The sequence below is a fragment of the Calidris pugnax genome, unplaced genomic scaffold (assembly GCF_001431845.1).
Source record: "Calidris pugnax isolate Ruff unplaced genomic scaffold, ASM143184v1 scaffold44, whole genome shotgun sequence".
Classification (NCBI taxonomy): domain Eukaryota; kingdom Metazoa; phylum Chordata; class Aves; order Charadriiformes; family Scolopacidae; genus Calidris; species Calidris pugnax.
The window spans coordinates 43914833-43936091 of NW_015094506.1; the positions used below are offsets into that span (position 1 = coordinate 43914833).

Below are 21259 nucleotides of genomic sequence, written 5' to 3' on the forward strand. Positions count from 1 at the left end.
TTGACACGGTGCTCAGGAATATGGTTTAGTGTTGGTTGGTGGTGTGTGGGTGTGGTGGTGGGTTTTTTTTTGTTTGCTTGTTTGTTTGTTTTTTACGGTTGGACTAGATAATCTTAAAGGTCCCTTCCAACCTAGGCAATTCTGTGATTCTGTGACCCCTAGATTTTATCTTTCTTTGACTATATTTAGAGATAAGGGGTAGGGTTGGATTAATTCCTCATCTAATCTCAGAATATGTGAAAGCATTCTATCTGATAACACTTCTTTTATTATTTTATTTTATTTTTGGATGTCTCAGTGTACCTTTAATTTTCAGGTTTTATATCGGTTCCTTAAGATTAATGTTTTTGGCGCCGAAACTTGAGCTTGAACTTGCAATCTTTCAATGGCCAGATCTTCACGCAGGATGCAGTGGTACCCTGTTAATAGATGACATTCTAAACATATTCATCGCTTTGCATGTTATTGCCACTGCAAGTGAATAGAGCACATTCTTTCTTCCGTTGTCATCTTGAGCAGTAATTCAGTTTGAAGTAGCTGTACTTTTATATTTGATAGCTAATCTCTTCCTTTTTGTGGTGCTGGGCAGTGCAGAAGTTGAGCTGACACTTTACAAGGGCTTGTGTTATTAACAAGAACTAGAGTTGTTTTGGTTTGGTTTGGTTTTATTTTTCTCATAGTGAAGTCACTGGCAGTGCCAAAATGAAAGCTGAGAAAATGCGTCCCTCTGACTGCAATTTTAGTGTTGAGCCCTTTGCTTAAACCCATCTTTAGCTGTGAATGTTGTGCTTTGATTTAAAACCTTGGACGTTTCAGAGTTGGGATAGAAACAGCCAAGTGCCAGCATAAGTTCCTTAGAATTGCTGACATTTGTCATCACTACTGGCTGTTTCACTTTTTCATTATGAGTGCTTTTTACTGCTATTTCTTAGTCTAGGGATTTGGTCAAACTGGTTAATTTATACACTAGGGTCCATACATTACTTGCATACCATTCAAATGAAGAAATTCATTCTGTCCAGCGTGAGCTTCCCCTGAAACCACCGGACAGCTTTCCAGTATCTAACTGGTGGGCAGGGCAGGGTATCCATTGTCATCTCTTGGAACTCTTTCTTCTTCAAGTACACGGATGGGAAGAAAGCAAAAGTGAGAAAACAAAACCATGCTTTAACACTTGATAAGTGCAAGGTGTTGGAGGGAGCAAGGAAACAGCCTGTTATTTCTTCTATGTCCATTTTGGAAGAATGTGTTTCTGCTTCTGTCAGCACACCCTGTTGACACGAGGTGGTGAAGAGTCAACTGTGAGGTTCGCTGTATTTTCATGCGCTGTGTGTTTTTAGAAACGGGAGGCTGTTCTCTGTGAAGCTTTTGGTCCCCGGTTGGCGTTTGCAGGCATGTTGCAATGGTGCTAACAATAATTGCTGTGATGTAGCCAGCATGAGGACCCCCACGGCACAAGAAGGTCACTGCAATGCGAAGAGATTTTTCTACACAGCTCCTGAGGTGCACTGGTTCGGTCTGCACTCGTGCCCCTGGAGACATGGGAGCATTTCTCTCAGACTTGAAGGAAAATATTTGAGAGAAGACTGATGGGGTTTTTTTGTTTTCTCCAATATTTTTTCTAGCTTTAAACTTGAGAAAAACTTAACAGATTTCTTTTACTTAGTTTTTTTTCTCAGTGATAGCAGAACAGCTTTGACTGGGAGTATTTGCATCTTTGAAAAGAGTATGTTTTGAAACTTGTATTTCTTTTGTCTCTTTCTCTCAGGATGGCCAGTCTGATATTTTGTACAAATTTTGGACTGCAGTAACTCAGACACTTTCCTCTCATTTTCAGTCAGCAACAGACTGTAAGTATGCAGTATAAATGATCTGTAATGTGTTCTGTAGTTGTTTTGAATCTCTCATTTCAGTGAGCCCTTTGCTCGTTATCTCCTCTACTAGAACTGTAGCAGTGGTTCGGTCAGTGTGGGGTCTGTGAATTTTAAACTTCTTGGGTTTGTAACCAAACAGGATGATCTTCCAAAACTATGGTTGAATTTGCAAAAAGAAATATTCTTTTGCTTCGTTAAGTAGACATTATCTAATAACAAAACTGTATTTTTGCAACTGTGTGTGGAGGTAAAAATGTTTGGAATGGTACAATATATTTTCCAAAGTGAACGGATTTGCCAAATTCAGAAATAGTAATTTGATTTTAAAGAGCATTTCTTAACAGTCTTCTCTTGTTAAACACTGATCAGTTGTAAAAATCTGTTTTTAGTTATTTTTTGATACCTTTATAAATAGGAATTGAGTTTCTTCAAAATTGTATCTTGTCTAAATATAAATAAATGACTGGTGTTCTGACTATACACAATATTTTGTACATATGCAATAAATAAACAGCAGATACAATCAAGGAATATTAGATAAAAATCACGTATAAACATAAGACAGTACTATTGCTGGTGCATGTTAATGCAGCATGCAATTGGATCATAAACCCAGATGAGTTTGATGCTTCCATAAATTTATCTTGCATGTTCATATACATTGTGCAAAGTTAATCTGTTTCACATACAGATGAAGTGCATAAGATTTGTATCTATCTTTGTGATCTCAGCTGTTGCATTGGCCCTTCAAAATTTGGTCCTTCCAGGCTTTATAGCAGCAATATAATTTTGAGGAACTAGCTGGTTGATTCATGTTCAGTGGTTGCTAAGTAACTAGATGATCCCAAAAGAAAATATATTCATCTTGTGTTAAAATATATTAATTTTACTGTTTGCCTCAAGCATTACTTTAGCAGCAGTATGTACATACCCAAAATCTTGTATGTTCAAACCGAACATGTGCTGCTTGTTTTCAGCACTCAGCATGAAAATTGTAAAATTGTGACATCAGTTAATGGGATCAATCACCATTTCAGAAGCAAAGGAGCTCTTGCATTTTGTCAGCAGTACTTTGTCTGACAGCTGTTCAGAAATATTTTATTACTTAGGATTTTTAATCATGTTTTTTTATATAAACGTTTAGAAGGAGCAGTTGGATTTTTGACCCGTGAATGATGTTTTTCTTTGCTGCAGCCGAGTTAGTGGAAAACAGTGTTTACAGCAAGTAGACTTTTTAATTTTTTTAAGTGACACATCTATATGAGAATGTTCATTTTTAATATATAATCTCAAGTTACTGAATTCACTGACATCAGTCTCAGACCTCTGGACCATATAGATCCAGAGGAAGACTAGACAGTATCAGAAAAATGGTGTGAAAGTAGGAATTCATGGCAGCTTACAGAGTTTGGTCATAGATCATGATCTGCATTTGTGTGGTTGGGACAGTCTTCCTAAACATAGCTTTGTGACCTAAAATAACTCTGTGTTTGATAATAAATGTGAAGCCTCCAGTATTAAAAATTAGAACATGTTTGAGTTGAAAGGATAGGCTGGGTGAAATAGGACAGATGTCTGGAACCTGAAAAATCTATGAATGAATGGAACAGTGTTAATCTCCTAATGTTATGGGAAATCCACAAAGTATGAGTGATGTTAGATCAAGATTAACATCAGTCTCTAAAACAGTTGTACATTTGTTTCATTTCCTGTTACTTGTGGCAAGTTTTTCAAGGCTGAAAATAATGCTGATTTTTCTCTGGCTTTCTTATTCTGTGACAAGTTTAGGGATTGCATTTTAGGTACCTTGTTTTAAGAAGTGTGTGTAAAAGCATGTGCTTCCCTTATCAGATTTCTTAAGATTTTGGCTCATAGAAATTATCTTTGTTTAACGTGTGAATCTCAAAAGTTGCACTGCCCCACACTTTTCCCCCATGAAGCTATTGTCAGAAAATCTCTAGATTTAGAGAGTTGTAATTGCATTTGGACTTAGTGAATCATAATACCAATAATTAACTTTGATACCAAATGTTTCATGACCATGATTAGTAACTTTATTATACAAAATAAGTTTTCCATGTCCAATCTTCAAAATGTGGATTTCATGCTGGTGCTTTAGATACATACCTTTGTCAATTGGATTTAATGTGATAGCTCATACCACTTTTAAATTAATTATAAATATCAAATTATTAATATTAAAGGTAGGATAACATTGTATATCATTCATTGATGTAAATGCAATGATACGGGTTGTTTATATGAATCAAAAAATCAGTTTGAACTTAGCAGTACCTATTGTTTACTGCTTTATCTTGCAGCCTCTATGTTTTTGAAACAAGCTTTTGAAGGAGAATACCCTAAATTACTGAGGCTTTATAATGACTTGTGGAAGCGCCTGCAACAATATAGTGAAAATATTCAGAGGAATTTTAACACAAGTGGAACTACTGATCTCTTTGCTGAACTGCAACAAATGGAAGAAGATATCCAGGACATATTCATGCAAAAAACCCAAGATTATGAGTACGTATTGTGAACTCTAAGGCAATAAAATTTAAAGCTTTGCACTCTGCAAGAAAACAGAATATTTTTAAGAAGTTAGTGTTATTCAAATTATTACAACGGAAAAATTTTAAATTTGTTTTTCCTTGTGTGACTACTGCTTTAATACTATTTTAGAGCTGTAGGATTTTCATTAGTTATAAAATTAACAGTGTTGGATCGTCTTGTCTTTCACAAAGTCCCTGGCTTTGGAACTAGTTTTATCTTTTTGTCTCTTGGGGTGAAAAAAAAACCCAGAATGAGGAAAATTTAGTTTTATATGTGTTGCGATTAAAGCAGTAGGTGTCTCTGAATGATACCACATCCCTGGAGTGTGACAAATGCTCAGTTTGTTATGATTCATAGTTTTTCTGTTTATACATTTTAGAATAAACATGATCTGAGTGGCAGATATCAGAAAGATCAAACTGAAACAGGCTCATCAAGTCTATTAGGGCTTCTAAACTTATTGTAAGATAAACTGAATATTTTATGTCAGATTTCTATTGGTTTGAATGTGTTCCTGAGCAGTCACTGGGAGACTTATTACTGACTTCAACGGAAGCAAAAAAAACTTCTGACAGTGAGGTAAAATGTTTGAGAGTGCTACTGCTTACTCATTGTCACAAATAGAAATACTAAAGACTGAAGCTCATTAAAGATAAATTTAAGAACAGTCTTTCTGTTTGAAGCTTTCTGTGCACATACATATACTAGGAGGAGATGTTTTTTTGATATGTCATTGACTACAAGCTGTCTGTTAATGAAATATGTGAATACAAAAAGGTCTTTCATTGCAGTTCTGGCTATCTTGCTGATGTTTTGCAGGTGTTTTTAGCACCGTTTGTCTTAATAAAACCTTGAATTAGGGATTTCACATAGGTCTGACAGAAAGTGCTTAGAACTGTTTTGAACTACAGAGAATGGCTCCCCGTCTAGTTAAATAGTTCAAGTGAAAAGCAGGGTGTTACTCACCATTAAAATCTTTTTAAGTGCGTATGTTTAAAGAGCAGAAAACAAAACCAGGTTCAATATTGAGAAGTTTGCATGGTCTGGAACAATTCAATGCTATTGTGTATTTTAATTTAAAATGTAGTAATTTTGTGTTATACCAACAGTCCAGAAAAGGCCTTGAAAGATTCACTGCAACAGTATGAAGCTGCTTATTTGTCAAAATCCTTATCTCGACTCTTTGACCCCATCAATCTTGTCTTCCCTCCTGGAGGTCGGAATCCTCCTTCTTCTGACGAACTTGACAGCATCATTAAAACTATAGCCAGGTATGGAGGTATAATGCATCTCAAAATATAATCTTCAACATGTTTTTTCTTATAAGTTAGAATTTTAGAAATGAGACTTCCTGAGCAGTAAAAGGTAGATTACTCTTTAGTTATAAAACTTGTTAGTGTAAAAATTTAGTCAGGAAATAGAGAGTAGAATAGAATAGAATAATTTCAATAGGAAGGGACCTAAAACAATCATCTGTTCCAACTCTGTGGCCACTTCAGGCCTGACCAAAAGTTAAAGCATGTTATTAAAGCATTGACCACCTCACTAGGAAGCCTGTTCCAGTGTTTGACCACCCTCTCAGTAAACAAATATTTCTTAGTGTCCAGTCCAAACCTCCCCTGGTGCAGCTTTGAACCATTCCCACGTGTCCTATCACTGGACACCAGGGAGAAGAGCTCAGCACCTCCCTCTGTGCTTCCCCTCCTCAGGAAGCTGTAGAGAGCAATGAGGTTGCCCCTCAGCTTCATTTCTCTATACTAAACAAGCCCAAAGTCCTTAGTTGCTCCTCAAAGGAGGACATTGCTTCCAGCCCTTTCACCAGTTCTGTTGCCCTCTTCTGGACACATTCAAGGACCTTCACATTTTTCTCAAATTGTGGGGCCCAGAATTGCACACAGTACTCGAGGTGAGGCCACACCAATGCTGGGATAATCACCTCTTTATTATTATTTGTAATTTATCTTAAATTTTATTATTTATTATTTATTATTTATTTTCTGTATTTTATTTTTCTGGAATAACTGACTTTTTAGTTTAAGCTTATTAAAACATCAGGAAGAGAATCTTCACAGATATTGTGAATGCCTGATATCTTCTTTGACTGTGTCAAAGGAAAGATGGTAGGTGCTCAGCTGCAAGTTATAATACCCGATGTAAATAATCTGTTAGAGCAAACCAACAAGTTAATAGATAATAACAATTATTCCAGATAGAATGTGTAAAATGAGTTGCTTAATTTAACAATGGTGTATTCTCCCTCATAAGGTTTTGCTAATGACTACTCTGTTTAATACAGTCTGAAAAAGATGGGCAGTATTCATAGTATGTGTATGTGAGTGTGTGTATAATATTAAATACTGACACTGTACTTGTGGCTACAGATGCTTAGAACATACCTATTGATGTTGTTACTGATGTTATTTTGCTCCTTGCAGAGGAAAAAGGAAAATGACATGAAAATGAAGAAATTTCAGCTGAATTTTCCAGTGACCTTTTAGCTAATGATCTTTGGGGCCCTGCAAAGCTCTCGTAGAAGGTTATTCCTATGTCAGGATGCCTCGTGTCTCTCCATTTCTTGAGAGAGGTTAATCTCATCTCTAGGAGTATGATGATCCTTGTGCTTGTCTGTTTTCAGTAGAGCATTAATGAATGCAGCCCCAGCTGATGGACATCTGGGGTTTTCCATGAACAAAAAATACTGGAAGTGACTTAGAAGTCTTTTCCTTCTTTCATTTGTTCCCTGTCATTCCTTTGAGGCCTCTGTTACTATAAAGGATTGCCTAAAACACAGCTTATTAGTTGTGTCAAGCTAAGGCGTCCCCTGGGTATTTCTGCACAGCTCATGTAATTCCAGAGTTGAATGACTGTGTATTCACCTGTAATGTTTGAAAGCTGCTGCCAAAGCTTGAATGTAGTTAATTGCAGTCAATATTTTTGAATGGCTTACTAATAGTGATTTCATACTGAAGTGTCATTCCTAAACTTTGCTCATTTTTACTAGAATAGGAACACTGCACATAGAATTCCCAAATGACTTGTTAAATTGTAAACTGAATTATAGTGCTTAGAAAGGCTCGGTTGTATGTGTTACTCTCTCTAAATTGACATGCCACGTAACTACTTATTCATAGTTAATTCTTTGTCAATTAAATACAGTACTGTTTAGTTGTTAATTAGGATTTGTAATCTTTGCTTCCAGTGAGCTAAATGTGGCTGCTGTGGATCCAGATCTGAGTTTAGCCGTGGCAAAAAATGTGGCAAAGACCATTCAGCTCTATGGTGTAAAGTCTGAGCAGCTTGTAAGTAATTTTAAATTTCTCAAAACTTAACGTTTTTCTACATACAATGTTCTGTTTGTAGATTTACAACATAACAGTAAAGCAGTCTAAATAGACAAAAGCTTCTGATTGGCTTTCCATTGTATTTGGAAAGATTTTCAGGTAAATTCTGCCTTCAAATAAACACAATCTATTGATATCTGTAAAATTTGTCTGTGTAACTCCAAATTCAATTTACCATATTAATTTTAAAAAATCAGAATTGTTGCTGTTAAGTAAAATTAAGACAATTCAGTTCAGTGTAATATTTGATATCCCATCAGTTACATGATACATAGTCTTTATTGTATTAAAATCTAGAGTATTTGAATATATTTTTTCACTATTTGCAACAAAATTTGGGCATTTTTTCCATGTATTTGTTATTTGCCATATATTTAACTGACCCTTGATTTGTTTACAGTTGTCAAATGCTTCCAGTCATTTGCCATGTACTGTAATCTAGTGTTAAAGTGAAGAGAGGAAGGATTCCCAAAGCCTTATCCTTTGGGTAGGGATCCCCTAAATGCCAATGGACAGCACTGTGAAAGTTGTCACCATACCAAAAAAAAAATTTAACATCAACCATTTTCTTGTGAAGTCTGTTGCTGGCATTTTAATAGTTTTCTTATGAAGAGATGAAAAATAATTTTTGCAGTACACAGACCAACAAGAAATGACTAACTACTTGTTATTTGTAAACAGGATTTTCACTGAAACAACATTAATTCTGAAAGCAAACTCAGGCTCTGGTGACATTCATTTACTATATGTTTCATTTACAAAGAGATACTTGCTAACAATGTTTTCTAACAATTGGCTACAAAGACATTTCAGCAATTAGGCTACTATGGATTCTGTTTACACCTGCTGTCTCCGAATAGCTTTAAAAAAATGGAAACTCAGTAACCCCTTGTTTACCATGCCTGTTGGTTGTATTAGAATTTTGTAAACTAGTGGATGGAAGAGGAATATAGGTGAAGCACTCATGAAGGCCTTAAAGAATATATAAAATAAAAATATGTGTCTACATTATTTTGCTGTATATTTAGAGCATAGTTCTAAAGCTGAGTATTCCTTTAAAGACACTGAATCATGGCTTCATAATTTCAGAGTGAAATTTGCTCCTGAAAGAAATTAGGATTTTTAGTAGGTTGCGAGAGTCATCATGAGTAAAAAATACCACACTTGTTCCTCTATTTTTCATGGACTGTAGTGTCGAATAGTGGCATTCAACTGGAAAAAAAAAAAAAGACATATCAGCTGTAACTGTGAGAGCACCAGGGTCTGTTGTGCACATCATCTCTGTTAAAATTTGGATCTGGCCAGTGGCTTGTTTGGAAGCGTACATCGTTTTGTGATCAGCCAGCTGGCAAATTCTTAAGAAACCCTGAAAAAAAGGATGTGTAGAAATAAACTGACAAGGGTATGATTTGTGGCTTTGTATTAGCTGACCTTAAACTAAAGGAATGTAGGAGTAAAGAAGGGAGTCTGAGTCCTTGAAATTTTTGAATTTTACAACTGAAAATAAAACCTAAAACTGCAAACTGACAGGATTAGTCAAACTGGCAGAGTTAACATGAATGTTCTACAAGAATATACCTGCAAATCAAAAAAAAAAAAAAAAATCAACTATGTATCACAGAGCTATGTTTTCTTTACATTTTTTTTCTTTCCTTACTGATACACATGTTATAAAATTTAAAACTGGAAGGGCTCAACACAGTTACCAAGGCATAAGTGTATCGTGCCATCTTTAAAGTGCTAAAATATCATGCCTAGCCTCCAGCTGCCTCTCCAGAAGAGCATGGCTCTCCCACTTGTCCTGTGCTGTGCTTGCCAGCTCTGTGGTTATAATCTCTAACATCTTTACTTTTTTTTTTGTACCTATTTTTGGGCAGACAGATTGAGCTTGAAACGTGTACCATGTGTAGAACAGGAGCTATGTCAGACAGCACTGGTTCATTATGTTTTAGTGGTGTAGCCAAGAATGCAATCTTCATTCACTCTTGCAATCCAGTCTCCAGCGATAGCTTTCTAAAGCTGAGAAGGGTGACCATGTAACATTTCCGCTCAGATGCTTCATTTCTGTTAGCTATAGTAGAGCAGTGGTAAAGATGGAAATTTAATTTCCTGGAAGAATTCACAATTGAGTTTTCTTCCAAATTAAAAGTATACAAAAGAATCTCAGAATTCTTAGTGAAGGAAAACGGGCTGAGGGGGGCGGGGAGGGCTTTGAAGAGTCATTAGAATTTATTTTTTTTTAATGTTGTTGTAATATTGCAGGTAGATTTGAATGGTGAAAAACTTAAATGTAAAGTCCTAAAAATTTTGAGATATTTGGATATCAGGGTTTGTATTTGGAACTGCAGTTCCCTACGACGTCATAGCTGTTTTTTCAGTTAGCTTTAGATAGGACAAATAACAAGAACCTTATTCAAAACTCTAAGATTTTACCTTTAAGTAAAAGTAGAATCTAGCAATCTACATATGCTACTAAAGCAAAAACCGAGTAAGAAAACAATGTCCTCTTCCTGTGAATCCAAAACATTTGTTTGTGTTACTTGTGACTTCGTACACTGCTGGCTTTTGGTTTTCAGCTTTTCCCACCCCAAGAACTAGCTCCTACTGTGCCGGAGACCTATTCTTGTATTAACCAGTTCAAATGATTTCAGAGAAGATATAAATAACCCTCTGTGAGCAGTTGGTAGATATGTTCTGCTGTTGGATGGATTTTTAGCAAACCCCTTGCTGATGCTTGATGTGGTTGGTGTATGCTATTGAAGCATTCAGGATTATTGTCCTGATTTCACTCAGTGTAATTGCAGATGTTCTTACTATACGGAGTTTGAAGGGATAATTAGATATTGCAGTAAATTTAAAAAAATATTTCTGTTAATTTAAGAGTATTACCTTTCAACTTCACCATCCTTCATGGTTTTGTAAGGTGGTGCTGAGGAAGGATGCTTGGTATATTTTCTCTGTGCCATTATTATTTTGTCTCTTCTTAGTCACATTTTCCCTAAATCAGGCAGCTCAAACATCTTCATAACGATTACAGACACCGCGAGACTTCTGTTTAGTCACCATTTCTACATCCTTATCATTCCAAATTGGAAGAGAGATTAACAAATCTGATCATCGTGTTTTGGACACGAGCAAAATTTTCCTCTTCTGCATTTGCACATTCTAATCCATTGCTTACTTTTTAACGTAATGGCTGCTTCCTGAGCCAGATTTTGTTCACCAACCACTTTTTCAGACAAGTGAGGTAGCCCAGATAAAAAAGAACACTGACTTTTCTCCTTGATTTAAGAGTTTTCTGGAGGGGTCATCTGTTTCCATTTGCAAATACCTTAAGTTACCCGTCATGTATTGAACACATATAACACATTACGCTCTTGTGTAGCTGGCCATGTAAGGAAAATTTCATCAAATGCTAACAATAAGTACAATGGAGGGAAGAAATTAGTGAGAAACCAGTAAGTTGCATTTCCTGAAAACAAACAAAAAGTTAAGTAATTTTGGGTTTTCTTAAGAATACATGATGCTTAATGAAAGATAGGAGCTCACAGATCTTCCTTCTAGAGAAATTTTCACCCATTTATATGACTGATAGTTGAGAAGAGGTATGAAAGAGAGCTTATATCTCACCAACATCTCCATTAGATGGCTTTGACATGGCAGCAGTAATTACATATCAGGATCCTCTAGGGCAGTGGTCTCTAAACTTTTTCAGTCATGCATCCCTATCAGTAAAAGTTTTTTGATCATGCACCCCCATTATGCGTATATTTATTTATTTATAAATTATATACATGTACTGTTGAAGTTCTGGTATTTTCTTCCTGCACCCTAATGGATTGTCTTGTATAACCCCTGTGGTGCATGCACTTTGCAGACCACTCCTGTAGGGTAGTACTCCACAGTAATCTTCCATAATAAGAAGTGAACACATTTTGGCTGTCCATTTTTGGGAAAGCTGGCTGATTGATTGCAGAAGTATTTTAAATTCATGTTTTATTTTTGTTACTTTAAGTCAAATTTCTCATTTATCTATATGAGAATGAAAATTATATTCACCTGTTGATTGGGAGGCAAAACTGTATTTTCTCAATTGATTGCCTGTAATTTTGTCATTTACTGAACTGAATTTTAAATGTACTCCAAATGTTGTGATTTCTCTCATAATTAAAAATGTTTTTGTTGCGACTTTGCAGTCGCTATGTTTTGGATTGCTTGTTGATAGAGCTATTTCCCTTACTGATACTTGGAACTGGATGTCTTGTGGAGAGAAGTCATGAAATACAGGGAGTTAAAAGCTCTGAAAGTTTACAAGATGTGTACTTCTGCCAAAAAGCAGAAAAATAAATTGCAAGATCCATTGTCCTTATAGAGACTGGAGATGGAAGAGCCCTATTTGGTCATTTAGTCTATTCCTTTCCCAGCACAGGACTATTTCAGACAATATTTATTGTTGGGGTTTTTGTTGCATTCTTTCTGCTTTTAGAGTGATGATTTCAGTTACCTCATATATTGTGAGTAGAAATGTAAGTACTGTATGTTCTCTTACTTTTGTGCTATTTCTGTTCAGCTTGGCGTGTGGGTGGATTGCAATACACTAACACACCCACCAAGTGCACGTAGATGAAATGTGTTGTGCTGTGAGCATGAAAATGCAGTTGTTTAGGAAAGATGCGATGCTCCTACTTTTTGAACCTGGAGACCTCTACTAGGTTCCTCCCCAGAGTTACAGTCATCCTGTCAGACTATCCTTATTAATTGCGATCAGAGTCCCACAGCAATCCCTCCTGTCTTGGCTTGTGGAGGCTCTGTCTTGCTGCCTCCTCTCACCAGAAGGCTTTGCTGTCAGAGACAAAGTGGCCTGGTATCTTTTAGCCAATAAACAAGCAAAGAGTAATTTGCAGAGGCAGGATTGTAAAAATCAGGTTGCCCACTTGCTTTTCAGAGCAGGTGGGGGTGATTACGCCGGCAGCTTCTGGTAGATCAAACTAAACTGTCTTAAGACTGTGGGTATGTAATGGTATGCTTACATGATTTAGGCAAACACAAACTCACTCTGCTGTGCTCCCAGATGGCAAGAGACATTTTAGCTCCACTCCAGGCCAGGGTGAACAGCTCAAACTTGGCACCTTGCTGAGTACAGCATTCAGCCTGGAGCACAAGCAGAGCAAGTTCCTGTCTGCTTGAAGTACAGGCAAAGCAAGAATCTGCATGACCATATTACTCTAGGCAGATTTATCCTAAGGTTAGGGTAGATGAGGCTAAAATCAGTGGGAGCTGTGATTGCCTGTAATTGGAGAAGGTTTCTAAATATGGAATATTGTATTTTATGGAGTAATATGTTTCAGAAAAGTTTGTCTAAAAAAAGGGATCTTTCCAACAGACAAGAGGCTGCAGGCAGATGATATAATGGAGATCTTTCCCACTGTCAGACCTGTAATCAATCATAAAGAGGAAGCACTCAGAAGATGGGGAAGGAGAGTGGGTGTAATGAGGGAGGAAGGAAATAGAGAATTTGAATCGTTTTTTTATTCCCTTAACTAAATGTGGTTGGACTTGTGTCACACGTCTTACAAAAGTTGATGAATGAGGTGGAGGCCCAAAACACAGGCTGTGGGCAGTGCTTTAGAAGAGCTACTAATCTATCCTTTGCCCACAGCTCATGGTAGAGGCTTGGCTTCTTATCAGGATTTTACCCTGGGCAATGGTTGTGGGATTTTCTGATTATCAGGTTTACCTAGTATAAGCCACTTGGAAGTTTTTAAGTGCTGTACAGAGAGCACAGTCCTTCCTGGTGTTTTGAAGAATTCTTCCCCAACCTCCTTAAGAAAACATCATGTGACACTTGGCGTATATTATATATTTCAAAGTTAAAGTGCTAAAGACCCAGTAATAGAAGTGAATTTTGAGATTAAAGAGAAGTCGTAAATGCCTCAAAAATTAAAGTCACCGTACCAAGGTTCAAGTAGTTGTCCCATGTCCTCAAAGTGCATGACATTGATTCACATATTATAAGGGACCTCTGGTACCTGATATGCCAAAAGGCAAAATGAGAGAGAACTTGACATTCTGATCCCAAAAGCAATGGATGACTGTAAACTTAGGACATAAAGAAATTTGTATGAATTTTCTTTGGTGAACAGGGTTTTTAGATTCTGAGTTGTTTTGAGGGAAAAGTCAGCATCAGCTGATATCTGTGATAGAGAGTAGGCAGCCTCTTTCTCACTATCCTGGATCTCAGTAGTACATTGAGATTTATTTACATTTTCTTAAGTAAATATCTGAGTTATGTAATGTTATACATGCTTTTGGAACGTGCACCAGTCACAGAGTACTGGAGCAGTAATATGTGGGTACTCGGCCAAGTACAAAAAGCTTCTTGGGAAGTAATCGGGAAACTTTGATTTAGCCTGATACTGATTTTCAGTGTAATGGTGAAACTGAATTTCAGATGTAAAACAACTCTGAATATTTAATTGGATTAACGTTCAAATGTAAAGTGACTGATATAAAAATTCTAAGACAAAATAATACACGTTATTTCTAAACTTTATTTGTTCCGAGCGTTTACCAAGATCTACCTTTTGGTTAACTGCTACTAAATAGTGTAGCTGGGACTGTGGTATTGTAAAGTGTTATTATCTGTCATAATGGTGAGTAATATGTACTTGGCGACAGGTGTTTTTAGTGCATTATTGTTTAAGAAAATAAATAGCAAAAAAGAGCTTAAGAAGTAGAAAAACGTAACAAATCATTGTTGTTTCAACCCCCTCCTTCAGTGTCAAATGCTGACATATCCCCATCACTCACTGCTTCTCCCCAAGTGGTCTGGATTTGCTTTTGAAACAGAGTATGAGTGTGGAAAGAAAAACATGTAACTGTCCTCAGAATAGTAAATGTAAGTAAGTATGTGATCTTGGTCTCATCTCTTTGAAGGCAAATTTATATCATCGAGGCTCGTTCTGATTAGTGTTGGCCTCGCTTCAAGGATCAGCAAAACATGTCTGTTTTTGCTGCAGAATGGCTGTGTATTAAATTGCTCCGCACTGTCACCCTGATGTTTATGTTAATGTCTGCCTCTCTCACTTGAGGGTAGAGGGTCAGTAAGGGTTTATAATTGACACTCAGGGCTGCATTTGCCATCCCAGCTGTGAGCTCTTTCAGCCTCCAGCATGGCATGTGACAGTAATGTCTATACTAGTCAGGGAAAGATGCCTGGGAGCACTCCTGGGCACGGGACAGCCTTCCTCACGCCTGGAAAGGGCTCCTCTGCTCCAAAGCAGGTGGCTGCCTGCCAGCGCCCTTTCGGGGATTGTCTCTGCAATATTGCCTCTCCCAAGCCCTGGCTGGAGATTATTTGGGAGAGTAGTTGTTGGCCCAGGCCAAAAACTTGCTAATGACTGTCCTAACGGTTAGCGGTACAGATGATCACATGCCAGATCCAGGAACCTTTCCTGGTACTGTTTAATTTACTGCTATGGGTGTAGCCAATGTGTGAATGAGACCGAACAAGAGCAACATGCAAAATCTGCTCAAGAGGAAGTTTAAAATGCTAACAGATTGGGGTATTTTTTTTCTTGCATCTGGAATTCATACTTTCTTATTTCTGATGTAAATACATCTCTAAGGCAAAAGTTAGGAGATGCTGATTTCTTGTATAGTAACATTGCTTTTGGTCTTAAGATTTTCTTAGACTGCCAGAGCTTCAAAAGATATGCTTTCCTAAACATGTTTTTTTGTCTGTAATGCTTGTCAGCCGTGCTTGACTTATTTTCAGATAACATTTGGTGCTTCTACAAGAGTTTTAGTCCTTGAAAAGAGCACAGTTGTCTGTGATGTTGTGGCTACTTGGCAACTCCAAATACTGCTAGATGGGTGCAAGAAAACTCTTGGATATTAACTCTTTTCAGGAGTTCAACACTTCCTTCAGGTAGTCGGGTATTTCTTTCAGCCAACTCAGATGACACCTTTTTGGATGCCAGTGCAGCCAGCCCCTTCTGTAATTTAATATTCTATTTTTATTGAATGTAATGGATGGAGATATAGGCTGAGGAGCATCTATCTATCTGTCATGTTCAGATATTTTTAGAGCACTGATCTTTGTAATGCTGATCAGCACCAAATGCATTACATAAGATTAGCATCAAAATATATATAATGGAAAGTCAGCTCTGCTGCAGTTGTTCTTAAATTATTTTTAGTATTGCCCACAAAACTTGTATGGCTCAGTGCATAATCCTGCCATTGTGCTCTGTCTCCACTCTATAGGAATCATTTTTAAAGATGAATTTTTCTTCTCTCAGACCTTTTCAATCACAGGTCTCCTTCCTGAGGCTTCAAATAAGATTGTCATCAGGGATACACATTGCAAAGGTTTTAATAAATACCCACTTTCCACTAGGACTGAAACTGACACAAACAACTTATCTCCCATTGTCCTCCAATCCAGTTTATATTTGAACTTGTGATTTGCAGGTGCAAGATCCCAAATTCTGCTTCACTTACGTCCTCAGCTACTGTTGCATTCTTTAGTGTTGCTTGAGTGGCTTTGCAGTTACCCTTAATGACCTTTTAAATTTTACACTTTTAGTGGGTATTCAGCATTAGTATATGCCTATTAAATATCTCTGGTCCACTAGCTAGCCATTTAGAATAGATTGGATTAGATTATTTGGGAGGGGTTTTGAATTTAAAGAGGCAGACTGTGAGAAAACAGACCATATTCATCCTGCGCTACGCTAGAGAATTTATTTTTGTCTTTTAAATTTTCTGGAAAAAAAAATCAATCCTTTCCTTTGAGTATGTTTAAAAACTAGTTTGTAATTACTGAGATTTAAAATAGATCTCAACTTTCTGCACATCCATCCCATCATCATAACTATTTATGATATTGTGGCAGATGAGTCTTGATTTTTTTTGTGTGTGTGATTTCATCTTTGTGGGTTCATGATGCATCTGAAATAAGATAGTCAATAGAAAATAGTCTGCTGTTTGTCTTTGGTGATGTAGTTTTTGAAGCTTAATTCTATCATGCTATGGCTTCACAGGTCTTCCAAGATCTCTTCCTGAGATTACAATTATAGAATCATCTCCTGCTATTCAGGCATTGAAAGCATCAGAATTACTAACGTACTGAGAAAGGGCTCATTTTAAGTGTAGGGTACGAGTATCCGATGGTGTACGTTTCTCAGATTTGTGTGAGAAGCTGGGGAGATACCAGCTGCGGTAATTGTTTCTGACTCCATCTGAATTTCACTCCATTAAACCGAACTGAATGTGAGATGAACTGGGGAGTGAGCTAATTACACTGGCTGGCCTGCCTTCAATCATAGAATCAAAATTAAATGTGCAGTGATCTTGGTTTATATTTTTACTGTTTATAAACAATCTCTAATGTATTAATGCTTCTCCTTGGTTTGTAAACCTTGTTACCATAAAGACAATGAGGAAAGAAAATGCTAAAAAGCCAGGTAGAATAGAAAAACAACAATTAATTCAGCTTAAACTCTGAGCTGAGGAAGAGACAGTGTCTTTACAAGGTATTTTCATAGTATTTGTCATGCTTGATCAGGGGAACGAAGATTTAAATAAGCTTTATGTTTTCAGTTGGTTATTTAGGTTATTAGCAATGTGAGTGGTGTATTTTTTTCAAGAATCTAAAAGGCTAAGTGTATTAGAACTGATCCAGAGACTACATTGGAACATCTTGGCTCAATCAGTGAAATTGTTAAGAAAAGCAGAAATGCAAAGAAAAATGGGATTTAAAAGTTAAAACATTGCAATAATAAAACAGTTGGATGAGAAGGATTGGTTCTTATGTTTCTCTGAGTACTCGTGGAGATAGGATTTTTTTCTGAACCTTTCAGTCTCTACTTTAGTGGTTGACTAGGAAAAGGCAGAGAGGGGCTGGACTAAACAAGTTCTCTGTTGGTTTTGCCTCTGTCTGCCTAGTGGCAAGGAAAAATATCCGTAACGTGTTGCAAGAGCTGTTGATCTAGGAGGGCTGTAATTCTGATTTCTTCTTAGGGAAATGAAAAAAATGAAGAGGAAAGTATTTGTTAGGCTGGCTTTTGTCATACGTATTCCTAAGGAGAAATATACCTTACGCTACCCAAAAACATTGGTTTGCTCACGTTATTCAAGTTCCCCAAATGAAATATGCTATACTAGCAAGAAAACTGATATGAGCTGCGTCTCCGTTAGGATGTTTATTGATATTTGCTGACATAACTATGTGGTTTGGAGTATCTGCGTTGTTGTTTTTTTGTCCACCCATACTCTATCTGACATAGCTAAATTTAGCTATCTGAATAATTCAACCAAGTAGGGGAGAACAGAGCGGAGAGGGAGAGAGACAAGATTTCCTGGAATCAAATTCTTCCAGTGAAGGGAAAATACTGTTCATGCATTGAAATTTTGGCACCAGATTTAAACTCCAGCAAATTTATGAGGCCTGTGATGGTTTTGAATTGAAAAGCATGATGAATTCTCATTGTAAGGACATAAAGTGAATTTCTGATTGCCTTTTTTATTATGTGGTCTTACAAGAATTAATCCATGTCTGGTATTAGATGGTGTTATATTGAATTGTGAGCTTTCATTTGCGGGTGAATCACTATTCAGGACATATTCCAACAATGAGATATGTCTGACAGTTCCAGGGAAATGTATCTAGTCCTCCTGTCTAAATGTCGAATATTGTGAACTTCAGATGGAAGTATGAAATGTAATAAGCTCACAAATCGTCAAGAACACTAGTGAAATGACACTTCAGGAAAGGTTTTCTGTAACTAACAGGTCAGTTACAATGGTGTAAGTAATGTGAAAGATTATATTTTCCCCAATTCTTTTTGAGATACATGAATTAATTGTATTATACCAATACCTTCAAGACATGGTGTTACTGTCATTGAAAAACTTGTATCTGTGCTATTTAAATGAGAGAACCCAAAAATACGAATTCAATATTTGGCATATTAAAGGAATTCATTAATAGGTATTTAAATAGAATATGTGGGAGGCTATTATATACTAAAATAATTTCAGAATAATTACTATTTCACTGCACAGTAATAAAAGCTAAAGATGGCAGTAGGTATAATTTAAAAACAATCAAAAGTCAGCTAAGGTATTGTGATTTATTTTTTTTATGGAAAGATCAAAAGAGTTTTGTTAAAGCAGTCATTAGGAAGCTACTTATATTGGTCAGTGAATACTTAGAAATGTCTAACTGAGAAGTCACTTTTTAAAGTGACTTTTAAGTTTAAGCTTTTAAAAATTGAATTAAAAATATAGAGGAGAAAGTTGCATTAAAAAATAACTTCATGAAACGTTTTCTTCATTCTCATGTTGTCTTTTGCTGGTTAGATCGTGACTCACATAACAAATGTGTGATTCTTATTTTTTTTTAAGACATACTGGCTAAACTCCAGAAAAAATCATCCAAGGATAAAAGGCTGGTTTTGAGAGTACTATGTACTTAGTTTTATCTTGCTGGGAAAGCAGTTAAAAGACTTCTCTAGATTTAGCACATAATTTTGCTAACAGGTAGAAAAAGAGCAAGATTGCACAATCCTTACAGTATTTTGTTATCGTGTGCTCTAAGTTATTTCATACCAAATTAAATTCTATGATTCATAAATGGATTTGGTTAAATATATGTTGATATATATATTATATAATATATATGGTAAAGGCTTTGGAATTTTGCAATTTGGGATCAAATTGTCATGATTTAACCCCAGCTGGCAGCTAGAACCACACAGCCATTCTCTCAATCTCCACAGTTGTGATGAGGGAGAGAATCAGAAGAGTGAAAGTGAGGAAAAACTTGTGGGTTGAGATGAAGACAGTTTAATAGGTAAAGTAAAAGCTACGCATGCAAGCGAAGCAAAGCAAGGAATTCATTCACTACTTCTCACAGGCAGGCAGGTGTTCAGCCATCCCCAGGAAAGCAGGGCTCCATCACGTGTAATGGTTACTTGGGAAGACAAACACCATCACTTCGAACATTCCCTCCTTTTTCTTCCCCCAGCTTTTGTGCTGAGCGTGATGTCATATGGTATGGAATAGCCCTTTGGTCACTTGGGGTCAGCTGTCTCAACTGTGTCCCCTCCCAACTCCTTGCGCGCCCCTAGCCTGCTCACTGGCAGGGCAGAGTGAGGAGCAGAAGAGGCCTTGAGAGCTTAGCAACAACTCAAAACATCAGTGTTGTACCAACACGATTTTCATCCCAAATCCAAAACATAGCACTGTACCAGCTGCTAGTAAGAAAGTCAACTTCATCCCAACCAAAAACCATGACACAACTCTAATGAGAGTTGAACAACGTAAACCTCATTTATAACCTTCTGCAGGGTAGAATTATTCTGATCTCAATTAACGCCTGGACTTGATACCAAAAAAGCAGATGGCAATTAAATAAGTTTATTATATTTTATGTGTAGGTGAATATCGTCCAATCACACTGGACCCATCTCACGTGTCTTGGGGATGGATGTCTGCACTTCACCTCTGGAGATGCATTCTCAGTAGCTGGTTGGGACCAACAGCTATTGGGATGACATAAAATATGATTAATCATTCTCATTAATTTGGCAAGCATGAAAAATTCAGTAAACAGTTACAATCAGAGGTATTAGGATCAACACATGTTGTCCTTGAAATCCTCCTCAGATTCGGGCTAACTGGATAAACTTGAGTCTGAGAAAATGTCAAATACAAGGGGCATAACTTTTGGAAGTTGAGAAAATATTCCAAGTGCTTCAGGTTTAGGATTCTCTGAGATTCCTTAAAGGAACTGTTTTTAGGTCCTTTCTGATAGCGGAGTTGTTTTAAAGCATCTCATTATTTAGTGTCCATGAACCGTTACTGACTTTTGATTATTTTGTACAGTGCTTTTCTTCTCAGATGATTCGAAGACTTAGAGTTAAATCCTGTCTTTTCTGTTGCTGAAAGACCATTTACTGTTTTCCTTCCATTTCTTCTGCTTTTGAAAATATTAAGGAAGACAAAAAAAAAAACCAACAAGACCAAAAACCAGCACAGAACAAAACAGAAATGCCCCAAGGGAATGGTTCGGTGATTGCTGTTGTTCTAGCATGAATAGTATGAGCATGATGTTCCGTCTTTTTTCTTGGTCAAGGACTTAACAGTTCCTTCAAATTTTTCTTCCCAAAATAATGATTGTGGGTTTTATAAGATTTTGAATGCCTTCACCATAGAGCTCCATTTCTGTGTTCCTAGAATATAAAATTTTTGTTTTTCTGGGGAAGCTAAGAGAAAAAAAAGAAGAGATATTCTGGAAGCTACAAGAATGTCCTGAGGGTGCAATATATGTGTTTTTATGTATATTTTAAGGTATTGCCTGAACTCACAGCTTATTTCTTCCTTCATATCTTGAAATATTTTATCTTCTTTGCAAAATTAGAAGTCATTCTAAGAACATAAATTCTTATTTATGATTTATTCTTAAATTTTAGTTGATTTTTT

The 21259-nt window shown here is 36.6% G+C and overlaps 1 protein-coding gene across 1 annotated transcript in view; it reads left to right on the forward strand.

Annotated features, from left to right (window-relative positions):
- COG5 (component of oligomeric golgi complex 5) overlaps window positions 1-21259 on the forward strand; it is a 188214-nt gene that overhangs the window by 138030 nt on the left and 28925 nt on the right. Inside the window, exons 12-15 of the mRNA XM_014963365.1 lie at window positions 1769-1850; window positions 4196-4400; window positions 5537-5698; window positions 7627-7726. Of these exons, the coding sequence (XP_014818851.1) occupies window positions 1769-1850; window positions 4196-4400; window positions 5537-5698; window positions 7627-7726 (549 nt within the window). The remainder of the gene's footprint in view (window positions 1-1768; window positions 1851-4195; window positions 4401-5536; window positions 5699-7626; window positions 7727-21259) is intronic.